At 38.0% G+C, this 18124-nt stretch overlaps 1 protein-coding gene across 1 annotated transcript in view; it reads left to right on the top strand.

Moving 5' to 3' along the window:
- The window catches only part of LOC129670983 (cilia and flagella-associated protein 47-like), a 446637-nt gene that overhangs the window by 171433 nt on the left and 257080 nt on the right, over window positions 1-18124 (top strand). Inside the window, 2 exon segments of the mRNA XM_055599611.1 lie at window positions 13248-13329; window positions 16077-16199. Of these exon segments, the coding sequence (XP_055455586.1) occupies window positions 13248-13329; window positions 16077-16199 (205 nt within the window).

Genomic DNA, 18124 nt, shown 5'->3' on the forward strand with positions numbered 1-18124 from the left:
GCTCACTTTCACTGCCTCTAGAATGAATACCTTCCTGTACTTAGGGTAAGACTACTAACCCAGGCTCCTACTTTCCTAGTCTTGTGGACACCTTCTGGGTAATAAGGGATAGGATTTCTGGTTCCAAACACGTCAGCCCACTCTCACCATCCTGGGAACACTTTCCTGGTCTCTCAATTAGTTTTGCTCATTCTCACCATCCTGTTGAGGGGATACCTTCCAGTAATGTGGAGGAGGCCCTGCTACATTTTGCTGCTCACCATCTTCCTGGTTCACCTGGGTTAAAATAAGCCAGCACAGCAGAGACAGTGAATACACCTGAGCTGAGCTAGGCACTGGATTCAAGTCCCATGGTCCACCATCTCAAGGAAGCCAGTCGGCACTGAAGTAGTTCTAGGCACAGAGATCTTTCTACTGGTGCCCCAGCAGCCTGGCTCACTTAGCCCCAAAACAATGAGCCCAGCACAAAGAACCCAGTGGAGCTGAGCTAGTCACAGGAGCTAAGTCCCATTGTCCACCTCCCCAAGGAGTCCTTGGGACACTGACCCACCGGGGTCAGAATAAGCCAGCACAGCACAGACAGTAAATACAGCTGAACCTTGCTATGCACTAGACTCAAGTCCTACGGTTCACCATCACGAGGAAGCCAGTGGGCATTAGAGAAGCTCTAAACTCAGAGAACTTTCTTCCTGGTCCCCGGAAGCTTAGTCCATCTGGGTCATAAGCAATGAGCTTAGCTCAGCCAGTGAATCCAGGGGAGCTGATGAAATTTTGGAACTCAAAACCCATTCTCCATGATCTTAAGAAGTCTGTGGGGCATTGGAACAGTTCTAGCATCGGGATTTTTCTGCCTGCACCTCAACAACTTGCCATACCTGGGTCACAAACTTTAAGCAGCAGAGACAGTGAATCCAACAACGACTTCTTGAGACTCCAGAGAAAGCTGGACCCAGTCTACAGTACAGTTTTCAGAAACAATCAGTCAAGACTACAGATGACCAGACGGTGAGGGGCTGGCATAAGAATAGAGGCAACAAAACCAAGGACATCATGGCATCACTAGAATCTCCAAAATTCAACCGATATTCTATTGCAGCTGAAACACAGGAAACTGATCTTAAATCTATAATTATGCAGTTTTTAGAGGTCAATCATGGAAAGACAGGAATCCACGTTCAAACAGATGAAGGAAATGAATAAAATTATTCAAGACATGAACACAGAATTAGAATCAGTAAGAAATACAGAAACGGAGAAAATCCTGTGGATGGAGAAGTTGAGGAGAGATCAAGAAACACAAAGGTGGAAGAGGGTTCCCCTTTCTCTACAACCTCTCCAGCATATGTCGTCATTTGAGTTTGTCATCTTGGCCATTCTGATGGGTGTAAGGTGAAATCTCAGGGTCGTTTTGATTTGCATTTCCCTAATGGCTAATGAGGTTGAACATTTCCTTAAGTGTTTCTCTGCCATTCGATATTCCTCTACAAAGAATTCTCTGTTTAGCTCTGTTCCCCACTTTTTAATTGGATTACTTGGTTTGCTGCTTTTCAGCTTCTTTAGTTCTTTATATATACTGCATATTAGCCCTCTGTTAGATAAAGGGTTGGTAAAGATTCTTTCCCAATCTGTAGGCATTCGTTTTGTTTTGATGACAGTGTCCTTTGCTTTACAGAAGCTTTTCAGTTTCATGAGGTCCCATTTATTGATTGTTGCTCTTAGAACCTGTGCTGTGGTTGTTCTGTTCAGAAAGTTGTCTCCTGTGCCAATGAGTTCAAGGGTATTCCCCACTTTTTCTTCTAACCGATTTAATGTGTCTGGTTTTATGTTGAGGTCTTTGATCCACTTGGACTTCAGTTTTGTGCAGGGTGATAAGTATGGATCTATTTGCATTTCTCTACATGTAGACATCCAGTTAGACCAACACTATTTGGGAATGCAAACTCGTACAACCACTCTGGAAATCAATCTGGCGCTTTCTCAGACAACTAGGAATAGTGCTTCCTCAAGATCCAGCCATACCACTCCTAGGCATATATCCAAAAGGGGCTCAAGTACACAATAAGGACATTTGCTTAACCATGTTTGTAGCAGCTTTATTTGTAATAGCCAGAAGCTGGAAACAGCCCAGATGCCCCTCAACTGAAGAATGGATGCAGAAATTGTGGTACATCTACACAATGGAGTATTACACTGCAATGAAAAATAAGGGAATTATGAAATTTGCAGGTAAATAGTGGGAACTGGAAAGGATCATCCTGAGTGAGCTATCCCAGAAGCAGAAAGACACACACGGTATATACTCAATCATATAGACATATAACATAGGATAAACCTACTAAAACCTATACATCTAAAGAAACTAATCAAGAGAGAGGACCCTGACTAAAATGCTCAATGCCCATCCCGAAAGGCAAAGAGGATGGACATCAGAAGAAGGAAACAGGAAACAACCTAGGAACCTGCCACAGAGGGCCTCTACCCTGCAGACTACCAAAGCAGACGCTGAGACTTATGGCCAACTGTTGGACAGAGTTCATGGAATCTTATGTAAGAAGTGGGAAATAGTAAGATCTGGAGAGGACAGGAACCCCACAAGGAGAGCAACAGAACCAGAAAATTTGAACACAGGGGTCTTTCCCGAGACTCATACTCCAGCCAAGTACCAGGCATGGAGATAACCTAGAACCCCCGCACAGATGTAGTCCATAGCAGCTTAGTATCCAAGTGGGTTACATAGTAATGGGAAGAGGGACTGCCTCTGACATAATCTGATTGGCCTGCTCTTTGATCACCTCCCCCTGAGGGGAGAGCAGCCTTAACAGGCCACAGAAGATGACAATGCAGCCATTCCTGATGTGATCTGATAGACTAAGATCAGAAGGAAGGAGAGAAGGACCTCCGCTATCAGTGGACTTGGGGAGGGGCATATGTGAAGAAGGGGGAGGGAGGATGGGACTGGGAGGGGAGGAGGGAGGGCCTTATGGGGGGGATACAAAGTGAATAAACTGTAATTAATAAAAATAAATAAATTTAATTATAAAAAATTGTAAATAAATGTTCATTTGAAAAAAAAAAAGAAACACAAAGGTAATCATCACCAATATAATACAAGAAATGGAGTAGAGAATCTTAGGCACTGAAGATACAATTTCAGAAATTGATACATCTCTTAAAGAAAAAAAACAAAATAGGAAATGTTTCAGACACAAAACATCTGAGAAATCAAGGACACCATGAAAACATGGAAACTACGAATAACAGGAGTAGATGAAAAAGATGATTTCAGGTTCCAAGGCCCAGAATATATTTTTCAGAAAAATCATAGAAGAAAATTTTCCCAACCTGAAGAAATAGATAGCCTTAAACAAACAAGAATCCTACAGAATACTAAATAGACTAGATCATAAAATAAGTTTAATCAACCACATGAAATCAGCTATACCACTCCTAGGTATATACCCAAAATTTCCTCAAGTACACAACAAGGACATTTGTTCAACCATGTTCGTAGCAGCTTTATTTGTAATAGCCAGAACTTGGAAACAACCCAGATGTCCATCAACGGAGGAATGGATACAGAAATTGTGGTATTTTTACACAATGGAATACTACTCAGCAATCAAAAAGGAGGAAATCATGAAATTTGCAGGCAAGTGGTGGGATCTAGAAAAGATCATTCTGAGTGAAGTATCCCAGAAGGAGAAAGACAAACTTGGTATATACTCGCTTATATAGACCTACAAGACATGATAAACATAATGAAATCTACACACCTAAAGAAGATAATCAAGAAAGTGGACACAGGCGAAGGTGCTTAATCCTCATTTAGAAAGACAAATGGGATGTGCATTGAACTTATGACAGGAGTCTACCACAAAAGGCATCTGAAAGACTCTACCTAGCAGTGTTTCAAAGCAGACACTAAGACTCATAACCAAACCCTCGGCAGAGTGCAGGAAATCATATGAAAGAAGGGAAGTTAGTATGATATGGAAAGGATAGGAGCTCTACAAGGACCAAATATACCTGGGCACAGGGTCTTTTCTGAGACTGACACTCAACCAAGGACCATCTATGGATATAACCTAGAACTTCTGCTCGGATGTGGCCTGTGGTAGCTCAGTAACCAAGTAGTTTTCCAAAGTAAGGGGAACACGGACTATTTCTAACAGGATCTCAAGGGCAGGCTGTTTGACACCCCCCCCCCCAGGGGAGGAGCAGTCTGTTAGGCCACAGAGGAGGACTTTGCAGCCAGCCCTGAAGATACCTGATAAAACAGGGTCAGATGAAAAGGGAGGAGGTCCTCCCCTATCAGTGGACTTGGAAAGGGGCAGGGAGGAGACCAGGGAGGGAGTGTGGTGTTGGGGAGGGAATGAGGGAGCAGAATACAGCTGGGACACAGAGTTAACAAAATGTAACTAAAAATAAAAATAAAAAAAAAAGAAAATCAAAACACTAAATCTACAAAACAAAGAAAAATATTAAAAGCAGCAAGGGAAAAAAGCCCATTAGCATATAAAGGCAGACCTGTGAGGATTATACCAGATTTCTCAACAGAGACTCATAAACCAGAAGGGTATGAGAAGATATCATGCAGACACTAAGAGACCGCAGATGGCAACCCTGACTGCTATATTCAGCAAAATTTTTGGTAAAAAAAGATGGAGAAAACAAAATATTCTATAGCATAACTAAATTTAAACAATATATACACTTCAACCTAGCCCTACAGAAGATCCTAGAAGGAAAACTCCAATCTAACAAAATCAATACAGCCAAGAAATCACAGGACATAGATAAGCTCATAACAAAAATTCAAAAGAAAACAAACACCAACTCCACAATAAAAGGAAATATCAACCATAGCTCACTAATATCTATCAACAGCAATGGTCTCAACTATCCAATAAAAAGACAGAAAATAACAGAACGGTTCTGGAAACAGGATCCACCATTCTGCTGCATTCAGGAAACACACCTTTTCAATAAAGATAGACATTACCTCAGAATAAAGTGCCAGGAAAATATTTTCCAATGCAAACGAACCCAAGAAGCAAGCAGGAGTACCCATCCTAAGATCTAATACAATGCACTTTCAACCAAAATTAAGCAAAAGAGAAGGAGAATGACAGTTCATTCTCATCAAATATAAAATCCACCAGAAGGCCATCATAGTCTTGAACATCTGTGCACCAAAAACCCAAGGACTCCTGCAAGTGTCAAAAAAACATTATTAAAGTTTAAATCACACATTGATCCCAAAACCTTAATGTTGGAGACTTAAACACCCTACTCTCAACATGGGAAAGATCATTGAGACAGAAGCTAAACAGAAAAATGATGACACAGAGCTCTTAAATCAAATGGACCTAATAGACATTTACAGAACCTTTCATCCAAACAAAAAACGATTATAACTTCTCACCACCTTAGGGAAACTTCCACAAATTTGACTATATAGTCGAAACAAGGCAAGACTCAACAGATACAAGAAGATTGACATAATCCCTTGGAACATATCAGACTACCATGGTCTATAACCAGACCTCAACAATAACAGATATAGCAAAAAGCCTACACACACATGGAAACTGAACAACTCTCTACTCAATGACAGCTGGGTCAGGGAGGAAATAAAGAAATTAAAAACTTCCTAGAACTTAAAGTAAATGAAGGTACAACTCACCAAACTTTGGGAAGAGTGCAGATAATCATATTAAAGAAGGGGGAGTTAGTAAGACTTGGAGAGGACAGGAGCTCCACAAGGAGAGCAACAGAACCAAAAAATTTGGGCTCAAGGATATTTCTGAAACTGATATTCAAACCAAGGTACATTCATGGATATAACCTAGAACCCATGCTCAGTTGTAACCTATGGCAGCTCAGTATCCAAGTCGGTTCCCTAGTAAGTTGAAGAGGGACTGTCTTTGACATGAACCCAGTGGCTGGCTCTTTGACCACCATCCGTGAGGGCGGAGCAACCTTGCCAGGACACAGAGGAGAACAATGCAGCCAGTCCTGATGAGACCTGATAAGCTAGGGTCAGATGGAAGGGGAAGAGAACCGCCCCCACTGGTGGACTTGGAGAAGGTCATGGGAGTAGATGAGGGAGGGAGGGTGGGATTGGGATGGAATGAGGATGGGGGCTACAGCTGTGATGCAAAGCGAATAAAATGTAATTAATGTAAAAAAAATTAAAAAATTTAACTCAAAAAAATCAGTAGTACTTCTGCATATAAAAGACAAACAGGATGAGAAACAAATTAGGGAAAGAACACCCTTCACAATAGCCACAAATAACATAAAGTACCCTGTTGTTAATCTAAACAAGCAAGTGAAAGACCTGTATTCAAAAACAAAACAAAACAAACAAAAAATCTTCAAGTCTCTGAAGAAAGTAATTAAAGAAGAAATCAGAAGATGGAAAGATCTCCCATACTCATGGATTGGTAGGATTAACATAGTGAAAAAGGCTATCCTACCAAAAGCAATCTGCAGATTAAATACAGTTCCTGTCAAAACACCAACAGAATTCTTTACAGACCCTGAAAAAACAAATTTCTATTTCCTATGGGAAAACAAAAATCCCAGAATAGCTAGAAAAATCCTGTAAAATAAAAGATCTTCTAGAGTCTCCAACCTTGATCTCAAGCTGTGCCACAGAGCAACAGTAATGAAAACATTATAGAAACAGACTGGTAGATCAATGAAGTAGAGTAGAAGATCCAGAAATAAAACCACACATCTATGGATACTTGACTTTTGACAAAAAGCCAAAAGCAACTCTATTAAAAACGTATAGTACTGGCATAGAAACAGATTAATGGATCAATGGAAGCAAATAAACACACACACACACACACACACACACACACACACACACACACACCTATGGAAAAAAGATAGCATCTTCAACAAGTGGTGCGGGAATAACTGAATGTTCACATATAGAAAATGCAAATAAATCCATTCTTATCACCCTGCATGAAACTAAAGTCCAAGTGGATCAAAGACCTCAACATAAAACCAGACACACTAAATCTTTTAGAGGAAAAAGTGGGGAAGAGCCTCAAATTCATTACCACAGGGGACAACTTCATGAACAGAACACCATCAACACAGGTTCTATGACCAACAATCAATAATTGGTACCTCATGAAAATGAAAAGCTTCTATAAGGAAAGGATACTGTGAACAGAAAAAAAAAATGACAGCCTACAGACTGGAAAAAAATCTTCACCAACCCTACATCTGACAGAAGCTAATATCCAGAATATATAAAGAACTCAAGAAGTTAATCACCAACAAAGCAAGTAATCCAATTAAAAAATGGGATGCAGATTTAACAGACAATTATCAACAGAGTCATAGCAAATGACAGAGCAACAGTTAAAGAAATGCTCAGTGTCTTTAGTCATCACGGGAATGCAAATCAAAAAGACGCTGAGATTCCATCTTAAAACTGCAGAAGGACTAAGAACAGAAACTCAAGTGACAACATATGGAGGAGAGGTTGTTGAAAAGGGAACCCTCCTCCATTGCTGGTGGGAATATAAACTTTTACAACCACTTTGAAAATCAATCTCGTTCTTTCTCAGAAAGTTATGAATAGTGGTAACTCAAGATTCAGCTATACCGCTGGCTATATATCTGAAAGATGCTCAACCATGCAACAAGGACATTTGCTCAATTATGTTCATAGCAGCTTTATTTTTAATAGCCAGAATCTGGAAAAAAACTAGATATATCTAAATTGAAGAATGGATACAGAAATTGTGGTACATTTACACAATGAAATACTACTCAGCAATTAAAAACAAGGAAATAATGAAATTTGCTGGCAAATGGTGGGAACTAGAAAATATCATCCTGAGTGAGGTATCCCAGAGCAGAAAGACACTCATGGTATATAATGACTTATAAGTGGATAGTATCCATAAAATATAGGATAAATATTCTAAAATCTATAGTCCTTAGAAGGTAAACAAAAATCAGATCTTAGGGAAGATGCTGAAACCTCGTTATGAAGGGCAAGCAGGATAGACAAGAGAAGTAGAAGAAGGAGTAGGAGAGAACTGGAAGTAGAAGTAGGAGAAGACAGAGAACAGGACAGAAGCCTTCCACATGAGCCTTCTTAAATACTCTTCCAATCAGGGTATCAAAGAAGATTAGGAGACTTATACTCAAACATTGGGCAGAATGCGGGGAATCTTATAGAAGAAAGGAGGGATAGAAAGATATGGAGGGGACAAGAGCTCTGCAAAGAGACAAACAAAGCCAAAAAATCAGATCTCAGGGCATCCTGCAGATACTGATGAATCAACCAAGGACTATACATGGAGAGGACCTAGACCCTCTGCTCAGATGTACCACATGGGCAGCACAGTGTTCATGGGGGTTTCATAGTAAGAGGAGAAGAGGCTGTCTTTGAGAGGGACTCAGTGGCCAGCTCTTTGATTACCTCCCCCTGGCCCGGGGGCCTAAGTTGGTCACAGAGAAAGAGGATCCAGACAGTCCTGATGAAACCTGATAGAATACAATTAGATATTTGGGTAGAAGGGCCTCCACTATCAGTGGACTAGGGAAGAGACATAGCAGGGGAACTGAGAAGAGGGTGAAACCTGGAGTAGGTTGAGGAAGTGTCCTACAGCATGGATGCAAAGTGAATAAATTGCAATAAATGATAGTAATAGTAAAGAAAAATTTTAATGTTTTAAATAGAAAAGCTCAACTCGTCCAAGCAACTTAATGGCTCACCTGAAATCCCTAGAGGGGGAAAAATAAAAGCAGACACACCAAAGATACGTAGACAGCTGGAAATAATCAAAATCAGGGCTGACATCAATAAGCTAGAAACAAAGAGATCAATTCAAAGATTCAATGAAACCAAGAACTTGATCTTTGAGAAAACCAACAAGATAGATTAGCCCTTAGCAAAATTAACTAAAGGCAGAGAGACAATCCAAATCAACAAAACCAAAAATTGAAAAGGGAGACATAACAGCAGACATTGAGGAAATCCAAACAAACATTAGGTCTTAATTCAAAAGCCTGCATGTGACAAAATTTGAAAATGTAAATGAAAAGGACAATTTTCATAATTGATCCCAATTGCCAAAGCTGAATCAAGACCAGGTAAATAAATTAAATAGCCCTACATCCCTAAGGAAATAGAAGCAGTTATCAAAATTCTCCCATAAAAAAAGCCCAGGAGCAGATGGTTTCAAAGTAGAATTCTGCCAGACATTCAAAGAAGAGCTAACACCAATACTCTTCAAACTATTCCACAAAATAGAAAGAGACAGAACATTACCAAACTTATTTTATGAAGGCACAGTCACCTTGATACCTAAACTTGACAGAGATCCAACTACAAAAAAGAATTTCAGGTCAATCTCCATTATAGGCATTGATGCAAAATTACTCAACAAAATACTCACAAACCGAACACAAGAACACACCAAAATAACATCCACCATGACCAAGTAGGCTTCATCCCAGGCATACAGGGTAGTTCAATATACAGAAATCCATCAATGTAATCCACCATATAAACAAACTGAAAGGAAAAAAAGGCACATGGTCATCCCCTTAGATAATGAAAAAACATTTGATGAAATACAATACTCTTTCATGTTTAAAGTCCTGGAGAGATAAGGGATAGAAGGTTTTTATCTAAACATAGTAAAGGCAATAAACAGCAAGCCTATAGTCAACATCAAAATAAATCGAAAGAAACCTAAATTAATCCCCCTGAAATCAGGAATAGGACAAGGCTGCCCACTCTCTCCATATCTCTTCAACATAGTCCTTGAAGTCCTTGCTAGAGCTAGAGCAATAAGAAAATTAAAGGTGATAAATAGAATTGAAATCAGAAAAGAAGAGGTCAAAATATCACTATTTGTAGATGATTCGATAGCATACTTGAGTGACCTCAAAATTTCTACCAAGTAACTTTTACAACTGATAAACCCCTTCAGTATAGTGGCTGGATAACAAATTAACTAAAAATATCAGTATCCCTCCTGTACACAAAAGACAAATGTGCTAAAAACGAAATTAGGAAAACAACACCTTTCATGATAGCCACAAAAGTTATAAAGTACCTTGCTATAACTCTAACCAAGCAAGTCAAAGACTGGTATGAAAAAAAAAACAAAAACAAAAACAAAAAACCTTATAGTCTCTGAAGAAAGAACTAGAAGTAGATCTCATAAGATGGAAAGATCCCCCATGCTCATGGATTGCCAGGATTAATATAGTAAAAATGGCCATCTTACCAAAAGAATTCTACAGCCCATCAAAGTACCAATGCAACTTTTTACAGATCTTGAAAAAAATTTTCAACTTCGTGTGGAATAACAAAAAACCAAAATAGATAAAATGATTCTGTACAATAAAAGATCTTCTGGAGATATCTCCATCACTGATCTCAAGCTGTATTCTAAAGCACCAGTAATAAAAATCTGTATACTACTGGCATAGAAATATAATGTTGGATCAATGGAATCGAATAGAAGACCCATAAATGAACCCACACACCTATGGATACCTGATTTTTGACCAAGAAGGCAAAACCATACACTGGAAAAAAGATAGCATCTTCAACAATGGTGCTGGTTTAACTGGATGTCTAAATGTAGAAAATGCAAATAGAACCATACCTTTATCATCCTGCACAAAACATAAGTCCAAGTGGTTCAAAGACCTCAACATAAAACCAAACACACTAAACCTAAACATGTTAGAAGAAAATGCGGGGAAGAGCCTTGAACTCATTGGCACAGGAGACAACTTCCTGAACAGAACACCAACAGCACAGGCTCTAAGAACAACAATCAATAAATAGGACTTCATGAAACTGAAAAACTTCTGTAAAGCAAAGGACAAGGTCAAAAGAACAAAATGAGCCTACAGACATGGAAAAGATTTTCACCAACCCTATATCTGACAGTAGCTAATATCCAGATTATATAAAGAAGTCAAGAAGTTAAACATGAACAAACCAAATAATCCAATTTAAAAATGGGGTACAGACCTAAACAGATAATTCTCAATAGAGGAATATCGAATGGCAGAGAAACACTTAAATAAATGTTCAGCATCCTTAGTCATCAGGGAAATGCAAATAAAAACTACCCTAGATTGCACTTTGCATCAACCAGAATATTTAACCTCAAAAACTCAAGTGACAACACATGCTAGGGAGGTTTTGGAGAAAGGGGACACTCCTCCATTGCTCATGGGATTGTAAACTTGTAAAACCACTTTGTTAATCAAACTGGTGCTTTCTCAGACAATTAGGAAGATCCATCAAAACCACTCCAAGGCATATATCCAAAATATGCAAAAGTACACAACAAGGACATTTGCACAACTATGTTTCTAACAACTTTATTTGTGATAGCCAGAATCTGGAAACAACCTAGATGTCCCTCAACTGAGGAATGGGTACAGAAATTGTGGTTCATTTACACAATGAAATACTACTCAGTAATTAAAAATGAGGAAATCATGAAATATGCAGGCAAATGATGGGGACTATAAACGATCATCCTGAGTGAGGTATTCCAGAAGCAGAAAGACACACATGATACATACTCACTTATAAGTGGATATTAGACATATACTATAAGATAAACATACTAAAATCTATAAACCTAAAGAAGCTAAAAAAGAAAGAGGATCTTGAATAAGCTGATCAATCCTCATTCAGCAAGGCAAATATGACAGACATCAGAAGAGGGAGAAAACAGGGAATAGGACAGGAGCCTACCACAGATGACATTGGCAAGACTCTAACCTGCAGGTTATCAAAGGAGATACTGAGACTCCTAGCCATGTTTTTGGCAAAGTGCAGGGAATCTTAAGAAAGAAAAGGGAGATAGAAAGTTCTGGAGGGAACAGGAGTTACACAAGGAGAGCAACAGAACCAAAAATTCTGAGCCGAGCATTCTTTTCTGAGGCTGATACTCCAACCACTGACCATGCATGGAGATAGCCTTAGAACCCCTGCACAGATGTAACCCATGGCAGCTTAGTCTCCAATTGGGTTCTATAGTAAGGGGTACATGGGCTGTCTCTGATCTGAACTCAGTGGCTTGCTTTTTTATCACCTCCTCCTGAAGGGGTAGGATAGCCTTACAAGGCCACAGAGGAAGATAATGCAGCCAGTCCTGAGGAGACTTCATAGGGTAGCATCAGATGAAAGGGGAGGAGGACCTCCCCTATCAGCTTACTAGGACAGGGTCAAGGGAGGACAAGAAGGAAAAATGGCAGGATTCAGAGGGGAAGAGAGAGGGAGGTACACTACTTCATTCTCACAAGTTCCCTTCCTTTTATTTCTATTATTATTCATTAGTAAATGTGTCAGGGTTTCATGTTTCATGTTTACATCTTTTCTTCCTATTCTTTTCCTCACTTCTCTTTAACCACAGGCCTAAATTGATGAAAGTGTATCCTACATTGAGCACTAGTTGTAGACTTCTTTGTTAATGCTATAGAGCTCAATGCTGCTCTGTGCTCATTAAATGAGTTATATCCAAATACCCAAACCTCCAATAAAAACCATCTTTCAACATAGTTTACTTGATTTTTGCTGGTGGTTCTATTGATGACAAGCTTCCATGTGAAGGAGTATGGTTTAAATCACTTTTGAAATTTCACAGTGTTGAAATAGTGTGTGTATGTATTAACATGTTGAATGTGGTAACTTACATACATATGCATAAATATTTGCATAATTTAAAATTCATCATATATAGGGCTTCATTTATATTATCAGAAGTTTATACAATAAACTATTCCTAAGTTTTCAATATGCCATTTAGAATAAATTAGTTCATTAATAGGTTATTTTACTGTTTTAGGCATATCAAATGATACTCATTTGGTATTAGAAGACTAACGATCATATTTTTTTTTAAATCTAAGCATTCTGCAGATGTTTTTTTAAGTGCTAGTAGTTATGACAATAATAAAATATTGCCTTGGCTGAAAAGACCAGAATCATTGCACACAATATATTCAGTCAACACATAAACATAGATAAGTGTGATTATGAACAGTGAATAATTTTTCTCATTAATGAAATTTTATAAAAGTAATATCATACATAATTACGTATTGAGAGAATATTTTAAATTAATTATACAAGTAATATAAAAAACATGACACTATTGAAATAATTTACCCAAAAGTTATATCAAATGTTTATAATAATTTTATAATTTGGGGTTTTCTTTTAGTGCTCAAGGTGGATGCATTTCTCATGTATTGCCAGAATTTTTGCTTGAACCAGGAGATTATAAGAAATGGCTTGAAATTACAGTAAGATAATTTCTAGTTATAATTTATATTGTCATTAAATTTAATCATATATGGTATTTTTTAAAATGAGTCAAGTTTAGATGTTGTGACTTTGTATCTGAAATATCCCTAAAGCTTAAGCATCTCTTAACAGCTAATGTTTGTACGTGAGTGTGTATGTGTATGATTGTGTGTGTGTGTGTGTGTGTGTGTGTGTGTGTGTGTGTATGTATGAACACAGGTGTCGGAGTTAATTATTTTTTTTTGAGGTCCCTATACAAAAATGAATTAATTACTTTCTACTTTTTTCTTTTCTTGCAGGTTTAAGTGTGTGATATGCATGCATACATGTCTACCTGTTTACATGTGAATGGGTGCAAGTGTATGTGTTTGAAAACATATCAGTGCTTATGCATATGGAAAGCAGACATTGATGTTAAGCCTTCTCTTTGTACTCTGTCATATAGTTTAAGGCGGTTCCCTCACTTGAACCTAGAAATAGCTGATATCTCTAGTCTAGCCTGCTATAAACCTTTGGGGAGTCACACTTGTCTGGCTTCTGGGCATTAAGTCTATAGGCAAAAGTACATACACTTATGCAATTTTATCCTTAAATGTAAATTTTAAGACTGTATGTCTTGTCCTTGTGGAGCTCCTGTCCTCTCCCAGTCATACTAACTCCCCCTTTTAGCATATGATTCCCTGCATTCTACCAAAGGTTTTGTTATGGGTCTCAGCATCTGCTTTGATACACTGCTAGATAGAGTATTTCAGAGGCCTTCTGTGGTAGGCTCCTGTTACTTGTTTTCTCCTACTTCCAATGTCCATCCCATTTGTCTTTCTAAGTGAGGATTGATCATCTTACCCTGGGTCTTCTTTCTTGTTTATCTTCTTTAGGTGCACATATTTTAGTATGTTTATCTTATCTTATAGGTCTATACAAGTGAGTTTATGCCTTGTGTGTCTTTCTGCTCCTGATATACCTCACTCAGGATGATCTTTTCTAGATCCTACCGTTTGCCTGCAAATTTCATTATTTCCTTGTTTTTTTATTGCTGAATAGTATTCCATTGGGTAAAAGTACCACAAGTTCTGTATCCATTTCTCATCTGAGGGACATCTGGGTTGTTTCCAGCTTCTGGCTATTATGAATAAAGCTGCTACAAACATGGTTGAGCAAATGTCCTTGTTGTGTACTTGAGCATCTTTTGGATATATGCCTAGGAGTGGTATAGCTGGATCCCGAGGAAGTGCTCTTTCTAATTGTCTGAGAAAGCACCAGATTGATTTCCAAAGTGGTTGTACATTTTTACATTCCCACCAGCAATGGAGGAGAGTTCCCCTTTCTCCACAACCTCTCCAGCATGTGTTGTCACTTGAGTTTCTTTTTTAATTCTTTATTAATTACCCTTTATTCACTTTGTATCCCCCCTGTGGTTACCTCCCTCCTCAGGTCTCAATACCCCCCTTCTTCCTCCCTCTGCACGCATGCCTCTCCCCAAGACCACTGATAAGGGAGGTCTTCTTTTGAGTTTTTAACCTTTGCCATTCTGAAGGGTGTAAGGTGAAATCTCAAGATCGTTTTGACTTGCATCTCCCTGATGGCTAAGGACATTAAGCATCTCATTAGGTGTTTTTCTGCCATTCTATATTCCTCTACAGAGAATTCTCTGTTTAGCTCCATACCCCATTTTTTAATTGGATTACTTGATTTATTGCTTTTTAACTTCTTTATATATTCTGGATATCAGACCTCTGTCAGATACAGGGATGGTGAAGATCCTTTCCCAGATATATCAGGGCACGGGGGTCCTCTATGAGACTGTTTCTCCAACCAAGGGCCATGTATAGGTATAACTTAGAACCCCTGCTCAGATGTAGCCCATGGTAGCTCAGTATCCAAGTGGGTTTTCCTAGTAAGGGGAACAGGAACTATTTCTGACATGAACTCATTGACTGGCTCCTTTACCTCTCCCACTTCCCGAGGGAGGAACAGCCTTGCTAAGCCACAGAGAAGGACATTGCAGCAAGTCCTGAAGATACCTGATAAGCTAGGGTCAGATGGAAGGGAGGAGGACCTCCCCTAACATGGTCTTGGAACGTGACAGGGTGGAGATGAGGGAAGGAGAGTGGGATTGGGAGGGAATGAGAGAGGAGGCTACGGCTGGGATACAAAGTAAATAACCTGTGATTAATATTACAAAAATAAAAATTTTAAAAAGACTATGTCTTTTAGAAAAAAATGTAATCTTGCAAAGACTTGATACTTTCCTTTTTGAAATATTAGGGGAGAACAGAGAAATTAAACAAGAAATTCATAGTTTTCTCAAAGTATAGAGCTCATTTTTTAGAAACCACTTGCTGAGAAAAATTATTTTTTAGGCAAATGAATTTTACTTGTGGAAATCACTTACTTACCGTTTGACAAGCCATAGAGAGTCAGGTACCTGTACTATGGTCTTATGCTGAGTTCTTGTGGGTCATTCCAAAGGGTGCAGATTTTTGAACTCAGACTCAGAGGGACTTTGTTTCCTTTTCTATTCCTTCTATTAGAGAGGACAAACATAAATGTATGAAGTAAATAAGTCTGTGATAATTCTCTGTGTGGAAAGCCTCAGTGCTTTCATAGAGGTAAATGTCTTGATGAATGCATAAAATGAGCATCTGAATATTTATTTAAAATGGGAAAATCCTATATCATAGTTAAAAATTGACATTAATATTTGCTTTGCTTTTTTATTTATGCTGTTGTATTTCATTTTTAAAAGGCATCCACTAAAAACAAGGCTCTCTGTACACTTAAGAGAAAATGTTCTGTTAATATAGATGTCGATAAATTTGAAGCCTTTAGTAAACGGGCATGGACAGATGTATTTCTTCAGATATACAAGGTAATACTTCCACTCTTTTTTGTTGTAATTTTGTTGGTGTTGTTCATTCACACGTATAGTGCAATAGTGAAATGATGTTATGCACATCATACACATCATAAACACAGTGGCTTAAATAAATTACGTTTTCCTTTTTATGGAAATATTTGGAAGTGAATGATTCAGAGCTGTGGTTGATGTGTTCCATCCTTTTACCTATGGATCAGTCTTTCTGATTAAACATTTTTCTAAAATCTTTTAATATACATTTTAATAAAATATAATTTTAGTTAAATAACAATATAATTTTTAATATAATAAAGTAATGGAGTCAGAAGATTTGTTACTATATTTAAATCATGTTCCATACGCATACTCATTATCCAGAATTGAAATAGCAGGACCTACTCCACTTTTCAGCCCTGTTTCTACTCTACTGAGATTCATTTTTTAGACTGTAATTGTCTTCCTTCCTTATCTTGGTATATGGCTATTATCAATAAGGCTTACTGTAACAGTTTATTTTTATATTGTACTTTTGTGGTTTAATACATTTTACTAAATTGTTTTCTGTGAAATAAAACTAGACAGATTCTGAGTTAAAGTATGTAAGCAGATTTTTTTTAGGATTTAGAGAAATAAGATAATTTATGGAGTTTAAGATACTAAAGATTATAACTCCTGTTATTTATATAACCATGATTTATATATTTCAGTTATGTATTATTGTAGTCTCAGTTATCTTTTTTCTATTTCCTTTTATGAGATTTGTCCACGTATTTGAGATACGGAGAGATGAGCTGTTACTACAAGTGCTTTGCTCTTAATTTTTATTTTAATATAGTAAAACACCATATTACATATGATAGTCTTATTGCCAGTTCTCCATCCATAATTGCAGATGTCAGTATACTTCAAGAAATTTTTTTCTGTATTGTGTATAAAGACTTGGGAATTATCCTATATAATATGGATAATAGCCACTTAACAGTGAGTATATATCATATGTGTATTCCTGCTTCTCACTTAAGATATTTTCTACTGCCGAACATTTGCCATAAATTTCATGATTTCCTTGTTTTTGATTGCTGAGTAGTATTCTATTGTGTATATGTACCACAATTTTTGTATCCATTCTTCAGTTGAAGGATATCTACGTTGTTTCCAGATTCTGGCTATTATGAATAAAGCTGAACATGGTTGAACAAATGTCCTTGTTGTATGGTTGAGCATATTCTGGATATATGCCCAGAAGTGGTAGAGCTGGATCTTGATATAGCATTATTCCTAATTTTTTAAGAAAGCGCCATATTGATTTCTAAAGTGGTTTTACTAGTTTACATTCTTGCCAGCAATAGAGGAGGGTTTCCCTTCCTTCAGAACCTCTCCAGTATGTTTTGTCCCCCTTGAGTTTTTTACCTTAGTCATTCTATTGGGTGTAAGGTAGAATCTCAGGGTCATTTTGACTTGCATTTCCCTGATGACTAAGGACAATGAACATTTCTTTTATTTATTTATCTACTTATTTATTTATCTACTTATTTATTTATTTATCTGGCGATTTATTTATTTGTTTATTTCAGTTTATTCACTTTGTATCGCAGTTGTAGCCATCTCCCTCATCTTCTCCCAGTCCCACAAACCCTCACTTTTTCCCCCTATGACCCTTCCCTAGTCCACTGATAAGGGAGGTCCTCCTCCCCTTCTATCTAATCCTAGCCTATTAAGTCTCATTATGGCTGACTGCATCATCTTCCTCTGGCAAGGCCACAGGGGATAGTCAACAAAGAGCCAGCCACTGATTTCATGTCAGAGACAGCCACTGCTCCACTTACTAGGGTTCCCACTGGGAAACTGTGTAGCCTATGGGCTTCCAATGAGCAGGAGATCTATGTCCTCTCCAGGAGTTGTCCTTGGTTACATTATCTGTCTCTTCTGGACCCCTG

This window comes from Psammomys obesus, unplaced genomic scaffold, assembly GCF_907164565.1.
Source record: "Psammomys obesus unplaced genomic scaffold, mPsaObe1.curated_primary_1811, whole genome shotgun sequence".
Lineage (NCBI taxonomy): Eukaryota > Metazoa > Chordata > Mammalia > Rodentia > Muridae > Psammomys > Psammomys obesus.